General features: G+C 38.5%; 1 protein-coding gene across 1 annotated transcript in view; it reads left to right on the forward strand.

Annotated features, from left to right (window-relative positions):
* LOC107093574 (protein FAM196A-like) overlaps positions 1-19,974 on the forward strand; it is a 55,457-nt gene extending 35,483 nt beyond the window's left edge. The window contains exons 4-5 of the mRNA XM_015388713.1: positions 18,868-19,308; positions 19,424-19,974. Of these exons, the coding sequence (XP_015244199.1) occupies positions 18,868-19,051 (184 nt within the window). The 3' untranslated portion in view covers positions 19,052-19,308; positions 19,424-19,974. The remainder of the gene's footprint in view (positions 1-18,867; positions 19,309-19,423) is intronic.
* Positions 19,975-22,014: the final 2,040 nt, after the last annotated feature.

Genomic DNA, 22,014 nt, shown 5'->3' on the forward strand with positions numbered 1-22,014 from the left:
AAATAATAACACGGAAGTACAGCAATAATAATCAAGCATAATTTTCTGAATGTGACAGGCGCTGCCATTTTGATTTGCTTGATTCCCTCCTTCTTCGTCTTCTTCTTCTTGTGTTTTATGGCGGTTGGCAAACAACTTTTGGGGCATTACCGCCACCAACTGTTTGATTTCCTCCTTTAATACTGGCAGTAATACCGCAGATCGTCACCAGAAGGCGAGGAGTCGAGGAACCAAGATAGTATGATGTGTAAACGATCGTCAGAACCGAGCTCGGCCTGGTTAACTGATCCGAGTTCGGACCGGTCTCAGCATGGATCGGTTTTTCAAGGGTAGTATAGGGCTTTAGGCAGGATAAGCCGATGCACTGCCAACAAGATGCAGCTCTGAGCATTCCAGAGCGTCCCCGATGCAGCCCAAGTGAGCAGGCAGGACTCCGATCCAGGACAGGGATTCAGCTCAGACAGGAGTAGTCCTGGAATCCAGGAGTCTGCAGTCTGGTCAGGGGTTCAGATCCAAACAGGAACACACAGTTCCGGGTTTCAGGAATCCAACAGAGCGTGAAGGCAGGTTCAGAGTCCCGTGAGACGAGCAACCAGCTCAGACAAAAATGCACAGACACAGACGCAGATTCCAGTAGGAGTCCAAGGGTGGTTCAGGATAACAGATCAGATTGGGACAGACAGGGCCAGTGGGTGAGAGGGAACGGAATCAGGAACTCAGAATCACTCGGGAAACGCTGAAATGCTCTCACCACTGGTTAGGGAATTAACTTGCCTGAAGACATTGGCTCCAGAATAATCTCCTCACTGGAAGAGGGTTTATAAACGTTGGAAATAACATGAACTATGAAACCGACAGACAGGGTACAAACAATGTTCTGGCCCTGATAAACTGGAACTGAGCCCAATATAAAGGAACAGATGCAAGTCGATGAGATCAGTGATAATTAGAGACCAGGCAGAGTTAGGCAGATGAGTGAAATAACAATTAAGGTGAAGCTATCAGGCAAGATCACAAAAGCAATAATAAAGCACTAACCATTCAGTCCATTTGATTTGTTGTTTTCTTTCACATCAGTGGAGTGACAGCTTTATGCAGCAGAAGCTTCTCCTATTTGATGATGCGGTCCAGGTTGTAACCCCTTTCGTCTAAAATGCAGAGTGGTTAACTTCCCTTGAGGGTCACGGAAATCAACGCAGACACTGTGTTTGGTCTAAACGCACCATAAAAGTATAAAGCCCTTTGTAGCTATTTAACTACGGATCAAACTGGGGATCTTGATCTGAGCTGCATCCTATTAAAGATCTTCTCGATATGAATTGCAAAGATGAGGGAAGATGATTTAACAAAGGAGCATGACTAAAAGACTATTTTATGTTTTATTGATGTGCAGGAGCTTTAATGTACAGTTGGCAGCAAATGTTAAAGACTAAATCCTGTTTTCTGCCAACAGCCCTTAAAGGTATAGGAGGGACTAGGAGCAGTGAGTAACAGTCACACCTCAATGCCAGTACTAAACAGAGTTGCTGGACTGTAGTCAATGAAAATTTGAAACAGACTCAAGGCTATGAAAAATGAGAATAAGTTAATATGAAAGAACAATATTCAACAGGCACTGACACTAGATTTTAAAGCAGCACTCTCCTCTCCCCAGAGAGTATAGGAGTCTGACGCTAAAGTACAATATATCAAATATTAAGAGCAGGTTACATATAAATCTAATTCTCCATTTACTTATGCTGTCACATCGCTAGAATCATTCACTTGCCTCTTGTATGACCAATATAAAGCATCACATTTGTAACTGCTTATCGGTTTGTTAGGACATTGTAATTTTTAAACTAATTTTTAACCTATGGACTCTCCTATATTAGACATGATTGTAAGCGGTTCATCTTTTAGCATAAAGTGATTACCTATCCAGTTGTTTACTTAACCCATGAGTTGAAATCAACACCGCCAAAGTAGTAACACAATTTTTTTATTTCTAAAAAACCTCTACTTCTTTCAGCTGAACCAAGACCCTGCACTGAATCACAATCACTTCAGTGAACTAGAAAATAGGAGATGAAACCGAGACAGCACTCCTCATAGCAGGCTCCATCTCGAACAGTAAATCGTATAAGGATCGATTGTTATGCCAGAGAACATTGTCATGGTATTTCTTCATGCCATCTGATTGTGTCTGTGCTGTTACTGACTTCAAGACGACAGCAGACCTCTGGCTGTAATGTTGGCAGTAAACGGTCTAGCAGAAACTCACAAGAAGCAAAGAAAAATTACAACAGGGCTATTTATTTTAAGGGAGATTATGCAGAGGTTCTGTTCTGAGGTACCTTGAGGCTCTGGGTGCAGATATATTCTGAGGTGAAATTGAAAAAATAAAGACCCAATATAAGAGGGTGAAGGTAAAGAGGTCTTACTGGTTACAGCAAGGAGTAAGCCATGAAGAGTCACTGGGGCTTTGGACATTTCTAGCTTTGGGAGGAATGGGTGTTTTGAAGGTAGGGGCAGATAGAGCTGACAGGTGGAGGATATATGGAGCCAAGAGGAAGCCAGTGAGGTCTTTTGATGCACTGAGACTATGGCAAAACTATGATCATCAAGGCTAAAGAAAAAAAAGAAAAAAGGTGAATGTTTGAACACACTCCTTGTATACATGATGCACATGCCTCTTTATTATGTTATTGCTTTTACTGAGCTACCTGCTGTTCATATCCTCACCAATATGCACTACATTATGTTGAAAATGGTATGAAATTATTTAGGACATGGTACATTACCTAACTTGTAGTAAGCCTAGATAGGGCATCCTAATTAGGCTGCCTAGAATGGACCAAGAAATTATGCCCAACACTATTACACTACCATTACCAGCCTTCAGCAGTGGTACAAGGCAAGATGGAGATAGACTTTCATATTTTTTGGAACTTGGTCAACTACCATGTGAATGTCCAAGATAAAATTAGTGCTCGCTGGCAAAGAAGCATGTTTCCAGTTTTCTTGTTTGAAATATAGACTCAATTCCTGTTTTTGTCTGATAAGAGTCACATCCAGTAGGTCTTTTTGCTACTACTGTATGTTCTAGTGAAAATTCTTAGTCACTTTTTTTTTTTTTTTTTTTTTTACAGTGTCCTGTCTGGCAATGTGGCAATAATAATAATTGTCTTGATGCCAAAAAGAACCCAACAGATTTTGCTTTCCAAGTGGAGCAGTAGGGCTATCGCCATAGTGTTACACTTGAATCATGTATATAAATAGCTTTATTATAATTTATGCAGGGAGTTTTACAGTTTATATGGACACTGCAAGTAGAACAGGAAAGGAAAAACAGGAACAAAGTAGAAAAGATAAAAGAAAGAGGAGATAAAAAAGGGTGATAAAAGGGAGATAACAATAAAACATCTTCAGTCTGCTTCATCCCCTGCAAAGAGATGTAAAAAGAACAACACAACCAACGGATATAGTATAAGAGATACAAAAAAGTAACACCTTCATACTATTGCTGAAGTATAAGTAGTATTATTTAATCTTGCATGTATACTGTGGTAGCTGAAGATAAGAATATGACCTACAGTACTGTATGGAAGTGAATCTCTAAGTACCTGGAGCCAAGCACCTTCAGTTGTTTGTGAGAGTGTACTTGTGCATGTAAAGTTTATCTAAAGGAAAAATGCTCAACAGTGGTTGTGAAGAGTCAAAGATGCGCCCCTCCAGAGAACCGAGGCCAAAGCCCCAGGTGCCCAAAGGGAACCCAAAAGCAAAGGCACCCAGGAGGGGCCAACCCAGTAAATCCGCCCCCCCACCAAGGGAGGAGGAGAGACAATCCCGAGGAAAACTAGAACATATATTTAGTAGCAGTTTGCACTTCCAATTTTGCGTGCTCAAATGATTTTCTCCCTTGAATACCAATTTGCTTGTTTTTTCTCTTACTTTTACCTTCTTATCTGTTAGGCAAAGCTACAGAAAGTTGTAAATCACTTTTCATCACAAGATGGCATGCTTTGCCTTAGAGGACTTTGACAGGTTTATCAAGAAAAATAACAGTCATTGAAATGAAGATGAATTGACTGGAAGTGAATGTGGAGGTAAACTCTGGTTATGGAAATGATACAACCTTGCTAGTGTTGACTCTGCCAGTGTTTCTGTCATGTTGGGGTTCAGGTTTCTAACCCACATGCAGAACACCAAGGAGTCAGAGTAAAAGTTTAACAGTTTATTGAATATAAGCACAAGGTTAGTTGACAGATACTGGAATCAGGTCCGGGACTGGTCACACAATGCTCTCTGCAGAGAGGGACAGTTAGGTTAGCCAGGCAGCTAATGATCTTGTATCTGAGAGAATGTGCAGATCTGTACCTGTTCAGAGGTTCAGACTGAGCGGCAGAGGGAGGGAACCAGAAGGGTCTAGAGACTGATCGGCGGCAGAGGGTTTGGCAACGACAGGACTTAGCTTCAGGCTTGTTAGTGTTCAGAGCTCCTCCAAGTCTCCTTCTTGAAGGATGGTTGGCAGGTTCAGACAGTTTTGATCTTCAGGTTTGTTACTGAGAGCAGGCAGGCAGGTTTTCAGTCGAGCTGCTCTTCCAGAGCTCCAGGTTTCAGTCAGGTTCTTCCAAGGAGGCAGAGAGGACAAAAAACTGATTAGGTTCAAGTCAGGCTTTCAGGGAGTCAGAGAGTCTGGCAGGCTGGTTGGCTCAGGCTTGCTAACCGTAACTGGCTTAACACTCTGACGCCGAAGAGTAGTTCTGCCGCTGCTTATATGCTGATCTCCCTGATGAGCAAATCAGCCGCAGGTGTGGTAGTCAGCTTCAGCTCCAGGAGACCCAGGGCGCCCTCTGCTGGAGAAAGGTGGACAGATCTCCAGATCCCAACAGTTTTAAAACACTGAGATAATCCTACTAGTAGCTTCTGATAGCAACAGGTGGGAATGAAAACTACGCAACCAACGCAGCCATGAAACAAGGTGCTGGTTTTAATGACAATAACCAGACTAGTAGCCCTCATTGCAAAAACTCTCTGAGCAAAACCAAAAAGCAAATGATTTGACCCAGATCTGAGAAGATGCCTAACAAGGTAATACCACATTAAGATGTTAAAACCTTGTCGAGACTTCAGAGAAACATGTCTTCTACTCGAAGTAACAATAGGTGAAAAATCAGTTTGTTCAAAAAACAGAGGATAAGGAACAGCTGACTCAGATTACTGAAAATATATTTGGATTCCACTAAAAAACAGGTTTGCTGCACTACTTGATGTCGACCCTGAAGAGAAACCACCTGTTTCCAGACAACGGACAAACATACGAGGGCCTTCAGCTGTCTCCCAAAACTGGCCACTGAACCGGCATTAATACTAACTACGAGTGGGATTATTCAGGCATGTCAAAAGTTGGTCTTGCAGGCTTTAGATGTTTCCCTGCCTCAGCACAGCACATTTTCAATTATAGCTGATTGAGAGACTTTCGCTAACATTAATCATCAGAATCAGCTGTGCTAAAGCAGGGAAACCTTGTCATTCACATTGAAAGAGTCAGTGATATTGCTAAGACTAATTATTAAAGAGAGACTTGATTCATCTGCTTACCACATCGAAACTAAAGCATTTCAGAGTCTTCCTTAGTGGACCTATAAGAACTCCATCAGCTGAAGACTGCAGCAGAATATTCAATCTGAATAAATCCATCAAACTAGCCTGCTCTGCAACCTCAGCTAGCTTTATTGATAACTATAATATCTTCTGGGAAAGGGAAATCTCTTATAAGAGTTAGAAACCCTGTATTTTCATTTTGTATACACAGTGTATACAACACAAAATTTCATTTTGTAAAGCTTTCAGAACATTTCCATTCCATAAAGTGCAATAGTGTCAAATGTAAACAGTGTGGGTGAAAAAACATGGTACGAAAACACATTGATATGGAAATTCTGTGACATGATTTAGATTTTTCTCAACAGTTCAGCTGTCTGATGGCAATGGGGAAAAAGCTGTTATGGAATCTGCTGGACCTGCATCAAATGCTGGGAAGCCTCTTCCCAGAGGGCAGCAGGGAGAACAGTCCATGGGAGGTGTGAGGGATCATTGATGATGTTACGGGCTCAGGACACACAGCGCTGGGATGAAATGTCTTTAATGGAGGGAGGAGGATCCCCGATGATCCTCTCTGCTGGTCTCAGCAGTTGGCGCAGCAGCCTCCACCCCAAACAGTGAGAAAGCTGGTCAGAATGCTCTCTATGGTGCTTCTTTAGAAGGTTTTGAGGATGGGTGGGACAGGAGAGCTCTCCTCATCCTCAGTAGGATGTACAATCGCTTTTGTGCCCTTTTGACCAGTGAGGACGTGTTTACAGTCCAGGTGAGGTTGTTTGTGATCTGTACCCCCAGGAATGTGTTGCTGCTGACCCCATAATACAGTGCAGTCGCCCTGTCCCATGTGCAGAAAAACATTCCCAAAGCATGATGCTACTACCCCAATGCGTTACAGTAGGGATGATATTCTTGGGATGGTACTCATTATTCTACTTCCTCCCAACACAGTGAGTGGAATTATGACCAAAAGTTCTATTTGGTTACAGCAAACATAACCCTATCAATGAGAAGTGTACATTTTATACTGAAGCTGCCCCAGTAGGGGATTAATGGTAAATCATTGGGTAAAAAAAAAAAATTTACTCTGTCCAAAATCAGGATGATTTTCTAATACTGAGGTCACTCTACATGCTGACCATTCAAATTTGGTTTAGTAATGAGAAATCCAGACTGAAAAGAACAGAACAGTTAACAGATTTCCAAATAAAAAATATGGAAAAACAAAAAATTGGGCCCCATTTTTTTGACCTATTATCGGTTTTTCAATTCCAAAATGAAAAACAAAAATGTTTTTACTAATTTAGACTTCTTTTCCTCCTGATTAAGCTACCTCCTTCCCTTGCCTCTCTGTTTTGTTTTGTTAGTGACCCAAAAGTAGACATAACATCAGCATAGAAAGCCTTTGCATAATTTATGTGTGTGATAGTTATTATTCCCAGTTTGGTGGTTTTATTCTCAAAACATAACTACATTGCATTGGAATAAAAAGCTATAAGGATTTGATGGGCTACCTGGAGGCTCATGTGTTACTTCCTGGTCCAGAGGGGTTCTGTTTACAAGTTAACTGTCTGGGAGTCCTTGTGATTTATGCTTTTTGGTTGTAAAACAGGTTTGCTGCCAAATTACCGTATATACAGTAATAACAGTAAGATGGAGGGATAATTATCAGGAGTGTCCAGGGATGCGGTTGTATGAATATGATTTTGTATTGTACCATATCCATAGTGGTGTGTATGCATACATGACTCTAATGAGGAGGAGCTGAATCAGAAAAGGACAGTAGTTTTGTTTTTATATTTATCCTTTTTTGTTTTGGAATGTTTTTCTCTTTTTCTATTATTGTTCTTGTTTTTTGTCTGTTTATGGACTATAGTTGAGTATAAATAAAGAGATTGATTGAATTTAAAAAACGGAAAGCGGGTTGATTTCTTTTTTTTCCCCCAAAACAAAACAACTGTGTTTTTTTTTTTTTTCTTTTCAGTTAAAAATATGGAAGCAAGTTTGTTTTCCAATTTTGGATTTCCCATTTCAAAACCGAAATCGAATGGCCAACATGTACACAGACTGACCGATCACTTCAATGATTGCAACCATGAAATCAGCTTCCAGCTTTATGGTAGCCTAAATATTATTAAATTAATAGTCCAGGTGGGAGAAAATTCATTTAATTAAACTCAGAACTGCCTCTGCATTATAGCAAAAACTTTACCCTCAATTTACTGTCTTTAAAAAACTAGTTATATATTATATAGCATACAGCAATAAAATCTCAGATGCTCTCTTTAGAGTGGTAGGGAAATAGGAGAATTTTTTTTTTCAAATCCATGTGTCACTAAATAGCTGACATTATAGCTACAGAACAAAATTAAGCATTTTGCAACGGGATGGGTATCCATCACAGACCTATCAATTTCTGAGCAATCACGAGTCACAAGCAGCTAAATTTCCAAGATAGTGAGGTACAAACCTGGTGTGTGTGCTTTGTTTAGTTTTTTTTAATGAAAAATTGTAAGGCCAATTGTGTTAAATATGTTACATTAAAGGGATTACAGGTACTTGTGAGGACCTCTCAACTGGTGGCCATAATGAAAAGTTCTTATCTTGAGATTGGGATAAGATTTGGGTGTGAATTCAATTTAGGGTTAGGTATATGTTGGTATTTGTCAACGTAAGGGTCTGGGTAAGGCCATACAAATGAATGGAAGTCAAAGACAGGTCCCCTTAAGACAGAGTTTGTGTGTGTGTGTGTGTGTGTGTGTGTAGTTGATACAATGGCCAGTTTCTATAAAAAAAAGTATGTTGGGGGTCAGAGGAGAAATGCTGTTTGAAGTTCAGGTGTCACATTTTGGACTACGTTGTGGTTGACTTTAGGTTCGATTTAGGTTTGAACCCGTAATGCTTATGTTTAGGGTAAGACATATTCTGTAATAATTAATGGAAGTCAATAGAAAGGCCACACAAAGATAGAGGTTTGTGTGTGTATGTGTGCTTAGGGGAGCAGCCTTCTTCTTTTCTGCTGCAGCTTTACTCTACTTTGTTTCAATATTAAAGCTACAGTCTAATTCCATCACCGATAGCCATGTTATTAAAGTTTGCTTTGCTGACTCATTTAAAATGCTGACAGGGCAGCAATTTTGGTCAAAACAACTGTTAAATGGATTAGGAGGATCAGCAATTGGTCAATAAGCTCATTCTGAAACCAGCCAAAATGGAAAGCTGATAACAATTACTGCCATGGTAGACACTGACTACAGTGTTACCAAGCTTACCAACCCCTTTAGAGCAAAGGCTCCAACCTTTTTTGTGCCAGAGACTGGTTTAATGTTAGACAATATTTTCACTGACAGATTTTTATCTCTCTGATCGCTATGGTAAAGTCAAACGTACCTTTTAGATAAGATACTACAAAAACACAGTGCATTAAAACAGCATAATAACTACTTACATTAGCAATGATTTAGTGGGAACCCTGAGCTTGTTTTGCTGCAACAAGAAGGGTTTGGGTTTAAAGAGGAAGGTATCACATCAGCCACAGTGTCATGGCCAACATACGTCAATAGTAAGTCATAGACGAACACGATAGAGAGAATCCAGTCATGTTTGAAAATAACATACAAGTCAGACTCAGAAAAGAAATCAGTCGGAAATAATAAAAGTGCTTCTTTGTTTTTGTGGTGCCTGCGAACAAATGACACATGGAGCTGAACCGGACCAGTACCTAGTTGGGGATCACTGCTTTAGTGGGGATGTTTATTGCTGTTGTCTTTTTAGAGAGCATTTAAAATGTCCAGTAATTTCAGTAATTCAGCTGCTGCAGAGCTAAGTCAGGCATGCTGTCTGTCGTCCAGGCTTCCCGCTGACAACCCCCTCCAATCTTTTGTTTCTTAGTAGTGTCTCATTTATCATAGCAACAAATAGGCCATGCATTTGGCAGGTGAGATAAAGATAGATAGAATATGTCTCTGGGAGATGTATTACTGAAATAACTATTATGACAATGTCTAATAAAGGTATGTATATATATATATATATATATATATATATATATATATATATATATATATATATATATATATATTTTTTTTATTTTTTTATTTATTTTTTTACTTACTTATTTGTTGAATTTCAAAAAAGGACCTGATTTCACTTGGTCAAAAGTACTACAGGACTAGCAAAATCCATCACAGATATAAAATAAACAAAATTTAACTTTATGGAGAAAACATTGTAGGTTCCTGGCCATCTTATTATTAAACACAAATAAACCCCTTTTCTGTGCATTTTTTGTTTTGGCCATGAAAAATGAACAGACATTTTTAAACCTGTTATTTGTTTTATAGTTGCATCATAGGTTTATGATAAATACAATATTTTTATTTCTGGACAGTGAGCAGGACTTTTAAATTTTCTCAAGATGTTGCTAAATTCTTCAGTAGTTTGCAGGAAGTCATTGTTTTGTATGTTCTTGATATGCATCTTTACATCCTCAGTAAATGTTAAAAGTCATTAAACAGTCACTGCTTGCTTTACTCTGTATATAATCTATGAAGCTCGAATTTAAATGTGTGTCTAGATAAATTAATTTAGGTACTGTATTTTCATGACTATAAGGCGCATATAAACGTCTTTTTTTTCCTCAAAATGTGCGGCGCGCCCTATAGTGCGGTGCGCCCTATGTGTTACTGCGGACGTTGTTGAGACCGCCATGAGAACGTTAAAGGGGGAAGTGTGGGCGTGGATTGTGTATAAAAGAACAGGTATGTGCTTTATGCAGAACATTGTTGTCATAACAACCCTGAAAATGGCAAAGAGACACGCCTATGAGTGCAATTTTTCCATCCGGACCAGGAATACAGTTGCTCAGCCACATCCGGGAGATTATAATGAAAAGCTGGCGAGCTTCCACTCCTACTGCAGGAAACACATCGCCGACAAACGCATCCAGCCAAGCCACATCATCAACATCCACGAGGTGCCACTCACTTTCAACATCCCGGTGAATCAAACGGTGGAGAAGAAGGGGACCAGCACGGTAGCGATACACACAACGGGGTATGAAAAGGCGTTGTTTACTGTCGTGCTTGGCTGCCACGCAAATGGAGAGAAACTGCCGCCTATGGAGATTTTTAAGCGAAAGACGGTGGTTTTTTCCACGCATCACCATTGCTGTTAATCTGTGACTCCATGCGTGCCCATCTCACAGCCGATGTGAAAAAAAGGTGAAACAAATGAACGCTGTGCTCGCTGTTATTCTGTGAGGTCTGACAAAGGAACTTCAACCGCTCGACATCGGTGTGAACCGGCCGTTCAAAGTAAGGCTGCGAGCGGCGTGGGAGCGATGGATGACCGACAGAGACCACAGTTTCACGAAAAGTGGAAGGCAGCGCGGGGCAAGTTACGCCACAGTTTGCGGATGGATTGTTGATGCTTGGGCTAACGTGTCTGCTGGCACTGTTGTTCGAGCTTTCGCAAAAGCCGGCATAATTTCCGAGGAGCCGCCTAGAACGGAAAGTGACTCTGACAGCGAAGAAGGGGAAATTGGCATGTCTGATTTAGCGCAGCTGTTTAATTCAGAAACAGAGGATGATGGCTTTGATGGGTTTGATTAATACTTTGTAATAAATACATGAATAAAGCACAATCGTAATCAGTTTTGCTCCCGCTCTATTTTTAAATACGCAGTAGAGGTATTTAAACGTAGTGGTGGATATGTACCTGTATATAAAACCCGCGCCCTATAGTCCGGTGCGCCTTATGTGTGTGTTAAATACAGTAATGGGACACATAACTGAGACTGCGCCTTTTAGTACAGTGCGCCTTATGGTCGTGAAAATACGTTAGTTTGCATTTAAAATATATCTTCCTTTTCAATTTTATTTATGCAACATTTTTCAAAGTATTGATGGTAGTGGTAACAGTACTACAGTAGTGTACTAAATATTTTGCAAAGTATGAAATTATATAAGACAAACCAGTGATTAAGCTTAGACCTAAAAGCTCATCCTGAAGTCAATCTCAAGTTGTGTTTCATTACAAATCTGCGCAAAATTAAGATTTATCTACTAATTTTTCCTACAACTAATTTTTGAAAGCAACATGGCAGCAGCGTATGTAAACATAAGATAAATTCATATTATGTATTTAAGCCACAGCTCTAGTGGGCATCATCATCCTCCAACTACTACAGGTCTTTTTTTTTTTTCCTTGTCTTTTTACAAGGCAGTAAGATCCATGTGCGGATCACGTGACTCTTGTTGTACAAAAGTGTTTCCATTGCAGTTTTGTGAAATATAACAATTTCCATGTGACCGAAAAAGCCACCTCATTGAAGCGGAAAAAAGTTTCATTGAAAAACGTGAGTTGTTTTGAAATTGCAGTGTTTCCCTTTAGCAAATTTATTTTGGTTATTACATTTTGCACAGTCCGACGGTTAGTGGAAACACATCTTGAGATCAAAGTATTACAAGATAAGGGTAGAAAAAACTGGGACTTTAAAATACTCTTATTACACTTCGGACAGAGCTTGACTCTTGAAAGTGAGACAAAGTATCATACCTATGGTGACAAACGCCTAATAGGCAGTAGTGTCCTTTGTCCCAAAGTACTGTATGCCATTCTTACATAACAGCCTATGAGAAAAGTCATTGTATTTTTCTAGTGGTTCTACTTAAAATGTATTTAAAATTTAGGTGTTCAATCTAACATAAACATCTTATTTTAATCAAATGTTCATCTTAAGCTAAAAATGACAAAGGCAGAGACAATGGGAAAGTAAAAACAAATGGTAGGTTTAAAGCTGTGACAATAGGATATGGTTGATAGTGAGTACAGAGACTTCCAGCAGCTCAACCCCTTCCAGGAGTAGCAATTATTGAATGGTGCTCAGCACCATTCCACCACAGACATACAAATAGCTCACCACTAGTCACAGCAATACTCAACCAGCATAAATGGTGAATGTCAATTTTGGTCTTTTGAATCCTCTAAAAAAATATTGTCTCAAACTGCTTCAGTTTGTCTGTGTACAGGCATGCTAGGATGTGGGGCTTTTGTTTAGTTAATCACCTGCTCCACAGTGTTGAATCAACCAGGCATTGGTGATCTGGGCATTACACAGGAGTTTGTGCTCAGTGTGGAGCAGTTGTACTTATTTGGCAAGCGATTAACTGCTAGATAATTGTTGAGCTTATCCTGCATTGTACAATACTGATGTTATCCTAAACTACTTATTGTCAAGTCAACATTGTTTGAATGTTGTGATAAACACGCATGGTTTGTAACACAAAAGGAAACATTCTGAGCTATAAAAGCAAGAGAATATGGAATGATACATCTATTAATTACAGACTGTGAAGGTTTATGATAGGAAAGAGCAAGATAATGGCATCACTCTACTCTGAAAATGGTGTCCTTCATTTCTGGGAAGTCACTACTCTGAAGGTCTACAAGAATTGGATTTCATTTTAACAGAACGTAAAAGAATAGCAGAACCGGTTTTATTTCTGAAGCAATGAGATGGACCTAAAAACTTTTTTTTCTGTTATTATTTACATTGATGTTAAGGTAAAAGCAGGAAAAAGGGTTTTATATCTTATTGTCTTTTTTAATTTAACCCAACAAAATGAAAAGCAGGTCTCAGCCTGCCAAATCACCTCTTGATAATGCCTCTCCTTTGGAGGCTTTAATAGAGCTGTGCAATTAAATGACACTTATTGGTGAGCTAAGGATAGTTTCTATTTTCATTATATCACTTTGAGTCAAGCATATCCTTTAGCAATCTAATTACAGTGCCTATCAAAGCTGTTGCCTAATCAGGGCAATTTTTCCTACTTCAATGTAAAATTCTGTCTGCAGATGTGAAGAAAAATTGCATGTTTGACCTTGCATTGTCAGATCTCTCCTTTTTTATTTGATCATTTAGTTTGTTCATCTCCTTTTAATCTTAATCTTAGAAGGACAGGAATGAGCTCTGTGAGTTGTCATGTCACTTAAACTTGTTATGGAAAATTCAGTTAATACAAAAAACAAGAATATTAAAAGTTGAAATAACCCAACACTAAATACTGTCTTTGTGGAACCACATAGAAGATGGCTAATTCTTGATTTTCTCCATTACATTATGACTTCTGTTGCACATAGCAAGATTAATCAAACTGACAAGTACAAGAAATCAATATCAATAAGGAAAAAGGATATGGTGTATAATGATACATTTTCAGGGACTGCTCAGTCTGTCAATAGTTTTATTTGGACTGTATTAAGTGGCACATTTCTCCTAACCCTGAGAGATTAAATAGAAGAGAAAGTTCACATACGGCCTAACAACAAAATCAGACAATGACCAGACTGGACTAGACTTGAGGCATCGACTAGACACGATGCCGAGGTGTGATGACAGCTGGTAAAATCCTGGCTCTTTTTTCAAATTCAAATATAATTTATGCAGAAAAACCCTTTGACTGCAGGTTGCAGAGCACAAAGAAGATTCATAAAATTTATTATTCCCTGTGCTGAAACATATACAGTATGTTGTGCTAGCGTCTGTTAGCTTAAAGGTATAGAGGAGGGTGTTTTATTTCCGGGTGGATCATCTAAATAAATGGTCCTCATAATTGCCAATCATTCTGGTGATATGTTTACGTAAGGCCATACTACACGTGTGTCCCGTTAGCCATCTTTTTCTGCGAATGTGCACTTCCAGGTGTTTATGTGGAGTGAGATATGGTTTCAGACAGTCATTTAAACCCAACTTTCTCACCACAGTTCTTAGAAAATGGCAGAGAGTCGTAAGAGGAAAAAGTTTCTACGAAGTGTATGTGAAGAAAAGAAAGGCCTCAGAAGAACCAGATATATCCTGGAATGCTTTACATGGAGAGCTCTCCTCACAAAGAATTGTGAGGAGCTGCTGTCACAGCGGCTCACTGTCGCCATAGGCTGTCGCTACCCAACAGCGGTAACTAATAACAAAGAAGGCGCAGGCACTGTGCAGTGGAGGAGGAGTTAAGTGACCAACCCGGAGCAAAATGCAGTGATTATCTGTCCAAACAGCAAGGTAACTGAGTTTGCTATAAAGTCCACTAAATGGCCCTGCTCTATATAGTGATTGAGGGATTTAGGGCAGACGTTCAGGCACAGTAAGCTTGTATGAGCTATGAGAACAGCAACTTTTAAACAGCGTGCACGAGGAGAAATGGGCTTGTGTGTGCTCTTGCACACATTTAATAGACGTTCTCTCTTGGAAGCGGGAAAATCGTTGTGGATGTGAATTTCTTTTTAAAGTGGAGAGGGCAGGTCTTTTTAAAAAATAAATGAAAATCCTCCACAATACATTTAAGCCATTTTCCTCTCTTTAGAAAACAGTGGACTATCTATCCATCCATCCATTTTCCGTCACGCTTATCCCTGCTGGGGTTGTGAGGGGTGCTGGTGCCTATCTTCAGCTATCAATGGGCGAGAGGTGAGGTACACCGTGGACAGATCGCCAGTTTACCGCAGGATAACACAGAGACAAACAGGACAAACAACCATTCACGCACACACTCACACCTAAGAAGAATTTAGAGAAGACAAGTGTACCAATGGTCATTCTTGTGCCTGAACATGGCATTCATTATGGAAAATCCATGACTTGCACAGAAGCTCGATAATGAAACACCACTCTGGTTCAGAGCTGGGGGTCCGTTCCTGACCCATCACCCAGAACCTGTATACCTTGCGAGAGCCTACCTGGAATCAGTAAAACCCCTACACCAATTTGAAGTGGTAGTTAAATTGTGTTCTAGTCAAAAATTCTTAATTGATCCTAAAAAGAAGGTAAATGTTGTAGTAACTCATAGGGATATTTTGAGTGACTTGCTGTAGATGTTTTGGCTGTATGCAAAAATAATCCTCTGTCTTGCACCAGATCAAAGTAAGCCTTTGACTAAGACACTATTTCGTGCTTAACATTCTTTTGAAGAGGATGCTCATGGTAGTCCAATATTCTTCCTTATGAAATCAGCTCCAGAAGTTCTAGAGGAGTTCCTAGAACAGATCAAAGTTTCCTAAAGAAGCACAGGCTGCCCTGTCCCTTCTTGTTCGCAGCTTTACAGTTGTGTCTCCAATCGAGGCTGATCAGATGAACATTACGGTTTTTATATTCTTCCAACTCCTCATCTTCTTCTTTCATGATGTTAACAGCATTTGGCTTGTTCCTTGTTCCATGCTTTCTTGTTTTCTCATATCTTGATTTTAAAATTCTTCGGTATATCCCTTAATAATTTTGCTTCCCTTCTTGAAGGCTCTGCTTCTCTTGCACTGCAATTCTTTTAGATGACTAATGATCTAGGGTTTTTACTGGGGAAGCATTTCACTGTTCAAAGTGTTATCGACACTGAAGTTTACTTAGTCAGTCACACACCTAGTAATCGCACAGATGTTCTCTCTATGTGGTTAAGAGTGCATCCCAGTCTGTAGCCACAAAACTACACTCCTACATCATGCAGTCTGCTGGTCATTTGTTTCACCTCTTCGCTTCAACCTTTTTGTTAAATCTATGTCCATTTCTATCGTCACAAAACCTAGCAGTGAGATATTTGAGTCAGGGATACGATCTTGCTGCCATGTTTCAGTAAAACACATAATACTGCTTTTTAAATTTTCTGGCTGGGTCCTTGATAGGATTTCGAGTTTTTCCAACTGGTAATATTGCACCTTGCCAATAATGATTTAAAGAGATATTTGTATTTTCTCCTTTCTCTCGTCTCCTTGCCTCTGCTCTGCATTCCCTGTTCCGCCTTTTCTACTTACTGTAGCTGGGACTTGCAGAAACAGTTAAAGTATTCTTACAGCTTTTGAGATGCTAATGAGCTGCTGATGGGAGTGTTGTTTCAGATAAGAATATAATGTCCAAGAATAAAAAAGACATTGAAAAAATAATTTCAGAGGCAGAGCATCATACACCAGAGGTAAAAATATTCAGAAATCAAGTTGGCAGAGTTATTCTCACATGCAGACACTTTGAATAGCGTAATCCTAGAATGTTTAAAAGGTCAGGGTGCAATAATCCAGTGCACATACTTATTAAATTTTACAAGTCTGAATCTATTTTAACAATGTGTGTAGAAAAGCTTTTAAGCATATCTTACAAATTTTGTGTAGTAAGCACAAGGGTTTCCAAACACGTAATAGTTGCCTTCTTCAACTATTCCAAAGTGATTTTTTATTACAGTACCCAACAGTTTCCAAGCATTAATCAGCACCTTACCTTCATTATTTTTCCACATACATTATTGTAATGCATACAGTATGTGCTACTAGCTGCAAAATGACTGATTTTATATACAGTAAACGTTAGGAAAAGCTCTGGTTTCTTTATACTATACCAATAATATTTGTACATTATTTAAAAAGTGGACTTATGCTAAGAAATTAAACATCTTAACGAACTTTTAGATTTTTACTAAAAGAGAAGTAATATATATATCCAAATCTTCTTATGTGGCCTAAAAAAGAATCTTGCAAATACTGTGACAGCTTAAATTCAAAATTAGATTCAGAATCTTATTACCAATTGACAGAGATGGCAAAAGTACTCAGTTTTCGTACTTGAGTAAAAGTACAGATACTTGTGTTAAAAAATACTCTGATGAGGTGTTAAACATAGACAAGAAAATGTACAATTGACATAAATAAATATTGGAATATAAAAATGTTGAATATACAAATTGAACTTGTATATCAAGTGCTCCATGGCAGTTATTATCAGTGTTGGAAACCTATCTTAAAAAAAGTGATGAGTTATAGTTACTAATTACCTGTCCAAAAACAATTGAGTTAGTAACTCAGTTACTGCTCAATTAAAGTAACTCGTTACTAGCCAAAGTAACTATGTGGTTGATGCTCTATGCTGCATCCTGCCCTTGTCCATGGTGGTGGCAGAAGGGTAACAGATGGTGATTGGGGAGGACAGGACAAATGTAATGATGTTGGAGTAGAAGTCGAGTATCATAGTCTTTAGCATGCTAAACTTCTTAAGTTGCCACAAGAACTACTGTACATCTTCTGCTATGCCTCATGGTTAAGCAGGTGTTGTTCAGCTCCCACTTGCGGTCCTGAGCAGTGGTTGTGCTCAGATGACCAATCTGCCAACTGTAGGCAGAACTAAGCCCTATGACATTAGCCCAATTAGGGTGGTGTCATCTGCAAACAATAGAAGCTTACAAACTAGTGACTGCTGGTGCAACTGTTGGTGTACAGGGTGAAGAGCAGCAGGGAAAGACCATAGTCTTGAGTGGAAAAGGTACTAATGCTTCTGGAGTCAGAGATCTGTTTTACCATTTTCAAATTCTCTTTCCTGTCTATCAGGAAATCTGTGAACCAAGTGCAGGTGGAGTCAGGCAAATTCTGTTCACTTGTGTGTATGGCACTAATTCACAAGAATTCATCAAAAGGAATTTAATGAGTCAAATAAAAAAAAAGATACTGACAGGTAAAATTGGTTAACATTAGTTAACAAAGATTTCTATCTGAGGAAACCTAGCAGATTCCATTGAGTCATTGAATGCGGAAGTCCCTCCTCCTGGATGAGCAAATGGCAGCAGTGGACAGTCTCTTGTATTCTGTGATTGACTTTGCAGTAATCAGTCATACCGAGCAGGGCTCTAGCATGAATTGAGAGGAAATATCCCTTTCAACAGGAAGAAACCTCAAGCAGAACCAGGCTCTGTGTAAACGGCCTTCTGCAACAACGGAATGAGATTTCAAAAGAGAGAGCAGACACAAAAAGAACACAGAAACTTGATCCAAAAATACTTTCTGTCAGAAAGATAATGATTGATTGGCCCCATAGATGGTCTTGTAGTCTTGTAAAAACAAAAACACACATGAGCTCACACGTGGATTTCAGGTCAAATAAAGAGGTAAACACTGGTGACAAAAAGTCATACCTCCAAAAGAAGCAGAAATAGGCTACTGGTAGCCTAAACTAGCAGCCTAAACTTGTCTTTACTAGTTAAGGCTACTGGTTGAAAACGAAACCAGACACAGAGACTCTATTGTCTGAACCGTATTGAAGTGTTTTGCAATGTTAAGAATGGTAAAGAAAGTAAGTGACTATATTTTGTTTCTGTGTTTTATTGGATGAAGGGCTGTTGTATTTTACAAAATAGATGTCATCATGAAAAAAATGGTTTATAGAAATATCTCAAGACATTACAAGGAAGTTAAGTCTTGGGTACAAATTGGTGTACCAAACTGACTGAGAATCTTGCTTTTTGACCTTCTTTTTCTGTGCTTGTTTTGCAGTGTTGAGCTGGACTTTAAACAACAGGAGGATAAGCTACAGCCCTTAATGAAGAGACTTTGCCCCATGGACAACCAACAGTACCCCGCTCTGCCTTATCCCAATGAAGTGTTCACTTCCACCCCAAAACGCAAGTCAAAGTCAGAGTCCAAGAAGCATGCACGCTGGAAACTTTGGTTCCTTTGAATAAAACATGAAGCCTTTGAAAAAAGCCATCCCTTGGGCACATAACAAACCCCAGTTTCTCTTGAAGCTGTTAAAAGAATATTAAGAAGATAGGCCAATGACCAGTATGAAAGGACGCCATCCTACACCTGTTGATATGAAGCTTTAAACTGAGACAATAAGGTCACTTGGTGGACAGCAGAGACATAAATATTTTACATTCAGTTTAATCTTTTCTGGCACATTCCCTGGACTGGATCGACATCTTAAAACTCTTGGTAAGCCATGATACACTTTTTGCATTGTTATCTTTAAATATAAAGCTATTCATATTAAAATTAATCTTTTTGAACTTCCATTCCTTGCTATATACTTTCCCTGTTTTCCTCTTAGAGCATATTTTTTGGCATTAAGTGGAGGAGTCATGCCAAGGGTCTTGCTTGAAGGAAGCTGTAATCATTGAATGGACATCAGCCCCACTTCCAGTAAAGCACAAATATTTAAATAAGGAAAGACACATTAAAAGACTGCGTCAGTACAGTATTTGCCAATATGTAAGCACTGTTATTGGATCCCTCTACTATCCTCTTCCTTTCTGCCATATTTGTAAACATGCTGCTCGCTTTTTCTCCCTGGCTGAATGTCTACTTGAAATAGTCAGCACATGCTTACCTCCATGTCTTTTAAACTATGTCCTTAGGCTTTTCTTTCCTCCCCCGTGTTATTACTGTAACTTTATGTGCAGGCAACTAACCAGCCAGCCTCACCGATCCAGTTGTTATCATTACTGATCTGACTTTTAAAGTTCTAGATTTTAAAAGTTCCAGATCTATATTTTTAAATAAAAAATGTTTTTTAACAAAGTACTGTGAAATCCTACAGCCTAACACTTGTATATCTTTGGAAAGAAAAAAAATGTAATATTTAAAGATATAGTACATATAATCCTCTTGGGAAAGTTTGATCTTATTTTTTATCAGCATGGATGATGTTTTTTCAATTTCTGCTGTATTTTCTATGAAAGAATAAATTATTGTTTTTTGTTATTGTTATTATTATTATTATTATTATTGCTTATTATTATTATTATTATTATTATTATTATTATTATTATTATTATTATTATTATTATTATTATTATTATTATTATCGTGTATAATTAATTCAAAGGTTAAGGATATTTTGATATGTATTCCTTAGTCAACTTAGAGTCTGCTTTGGATCTCTCTGACTCAACCTGTTCAATTGAAGTAGCAAAACTAGTGTTGTTTAATGTCCGTATAATGCTTCCAGAGATGTGTCATTGATCTACCTTGTCATTGTGCTGCAAGCCCCATTAGGCCACTCTGCTTATTTAGGGAGCACTTATAAACAAATGTGCGCTGAACTTGCAACACAAGTGGAAGGGCTCTATGTACAAAGCAAAAATAATACCATTGTAATCTATGAAGGAAAAATACATTTTAGCCACCAGCTTTCGTAAAATACGTGAAGAAAAAACTCAATATGTAGCAGTGACATGAACTTGTTGAGATGATGGCATTTATTTATATTTTGGTTTAATTTAATTTAAGAACATATTTTCAGACACATTTAAAATGTCTGAAAAAAATGTTTCTTCTCATGACACAACTTAGAACAGCTGTCATATTTATTCTCACCCCATATAGAGATGTAGAAACATCTTAAACCTAAAAAATTCAAGTAGAAAATATACATTTAAGTAAAAAAAATATACATCTTTTCACACATCTCCACTAGTTCTGTAAAGTCTCCACAATTTTTACTCGTATACTTTGATGGGATTGTATATGAACTTTTGAAATGCCTGTAAAAATTATTACCTCTGATTCAGCTTAGGCATAGCTGTTTGAAAACTGAAATGTTGAAGACATGTTTTTCCTCAACCTCTCCTTCACAGATTTAGCATTGAAGCAATTTAGAAAAGAATCACAGAAGTGCTTGTCATGTGGATTGCTTCTTGCAACACAGAGCTCCTTCATTCATCAACCAGTGTGTTGGTGAAGAGCTTTACCGTGAAAAACTGCAATTCAGCATCCAAGTGCAATATAATGGTTTTTCTACTGTTTCTTAAAAATAATTAAAACATTTCACTAGGACAGTGTTGCATTGTGCTGTTGTCACTTCTAAATTCATGTCTGTCTTTTTACCCTGAATCGGTGTTCTGAGTGCATCTTATTTGGGTCATTGTTCCATATTGCCATGTCTGCCTTATGAAAGAAGAATTCTCAGTATGAAATTGTTTCTCAAAGAAAATACTGATTCCATGTAGGGGAATCTTGGACACAATATATTTTGATGCATTCTTGCTTCTCAGGTAAAGTCTTAACTGACTTACAAGCGAAAAATAAGGGGTATTTTCTTAAAGACAACTACAGTACAGTATAGGAATGTAGGCAGATGGTTTAAGACGTGATAAAACAAACACTGAGACATCCAAATGCACTTTTGGGGAGCACTCTGGGGGCTTTTTCATTCAAATATTTGATAATATGACTGCAAACAAGCCTAACAAAATGGCATGTGAGTCTTTTAGGACTAAAAGAGTCTGCCAGAAAAACCTATTCATTTAGCTGTGTCCCTGGAAAAGTAATTATGGACTACCTATTTACTCTAGAAGTAATGACAATTGGACTTGTACTGCCTAACTTACTGGCACATTTTCTGTAACTTTGCATTGAAATAATTTACATTTATTTTAGCATACACTGTAGTTTTACAATCTATTGAGCAGAACTGCATTTTTATACAAATATGACCTTGTCAAAACATGTATACCTCAACAAAATTAGTGGAAAAGACACTGAACACCAGTGGTCTCACACCAGGGACCTAAGATCGCCACAAGGACAAAAGTCATGTGGCTTGCCATGACCAACTGTCCTAAATGGACAGTCTGCAAAGGTTTGCATGACAGCATTTGCATCATTTTTTTCTAAAGCTTTTATTATCATTACACTGTC

The sequence above is a fragment of the Cyprinodon variegatus genome, unplaced genomic scaffold, assembly GCF_000732505.1.
Source record: "Cyprinodon variegatus isolate N-32 unplaced genomic scaffold, C_variegatus-1.0 Scaffold433, whole genome shotgun sequence".
Taxonomy (NCBI): Eukaryota; Metazoa; Chordata; class Actinopteri; order Cyprinodontiformes; family Cyprinodontidae; genus Cyprinodon; species Cyprinodon variegatus.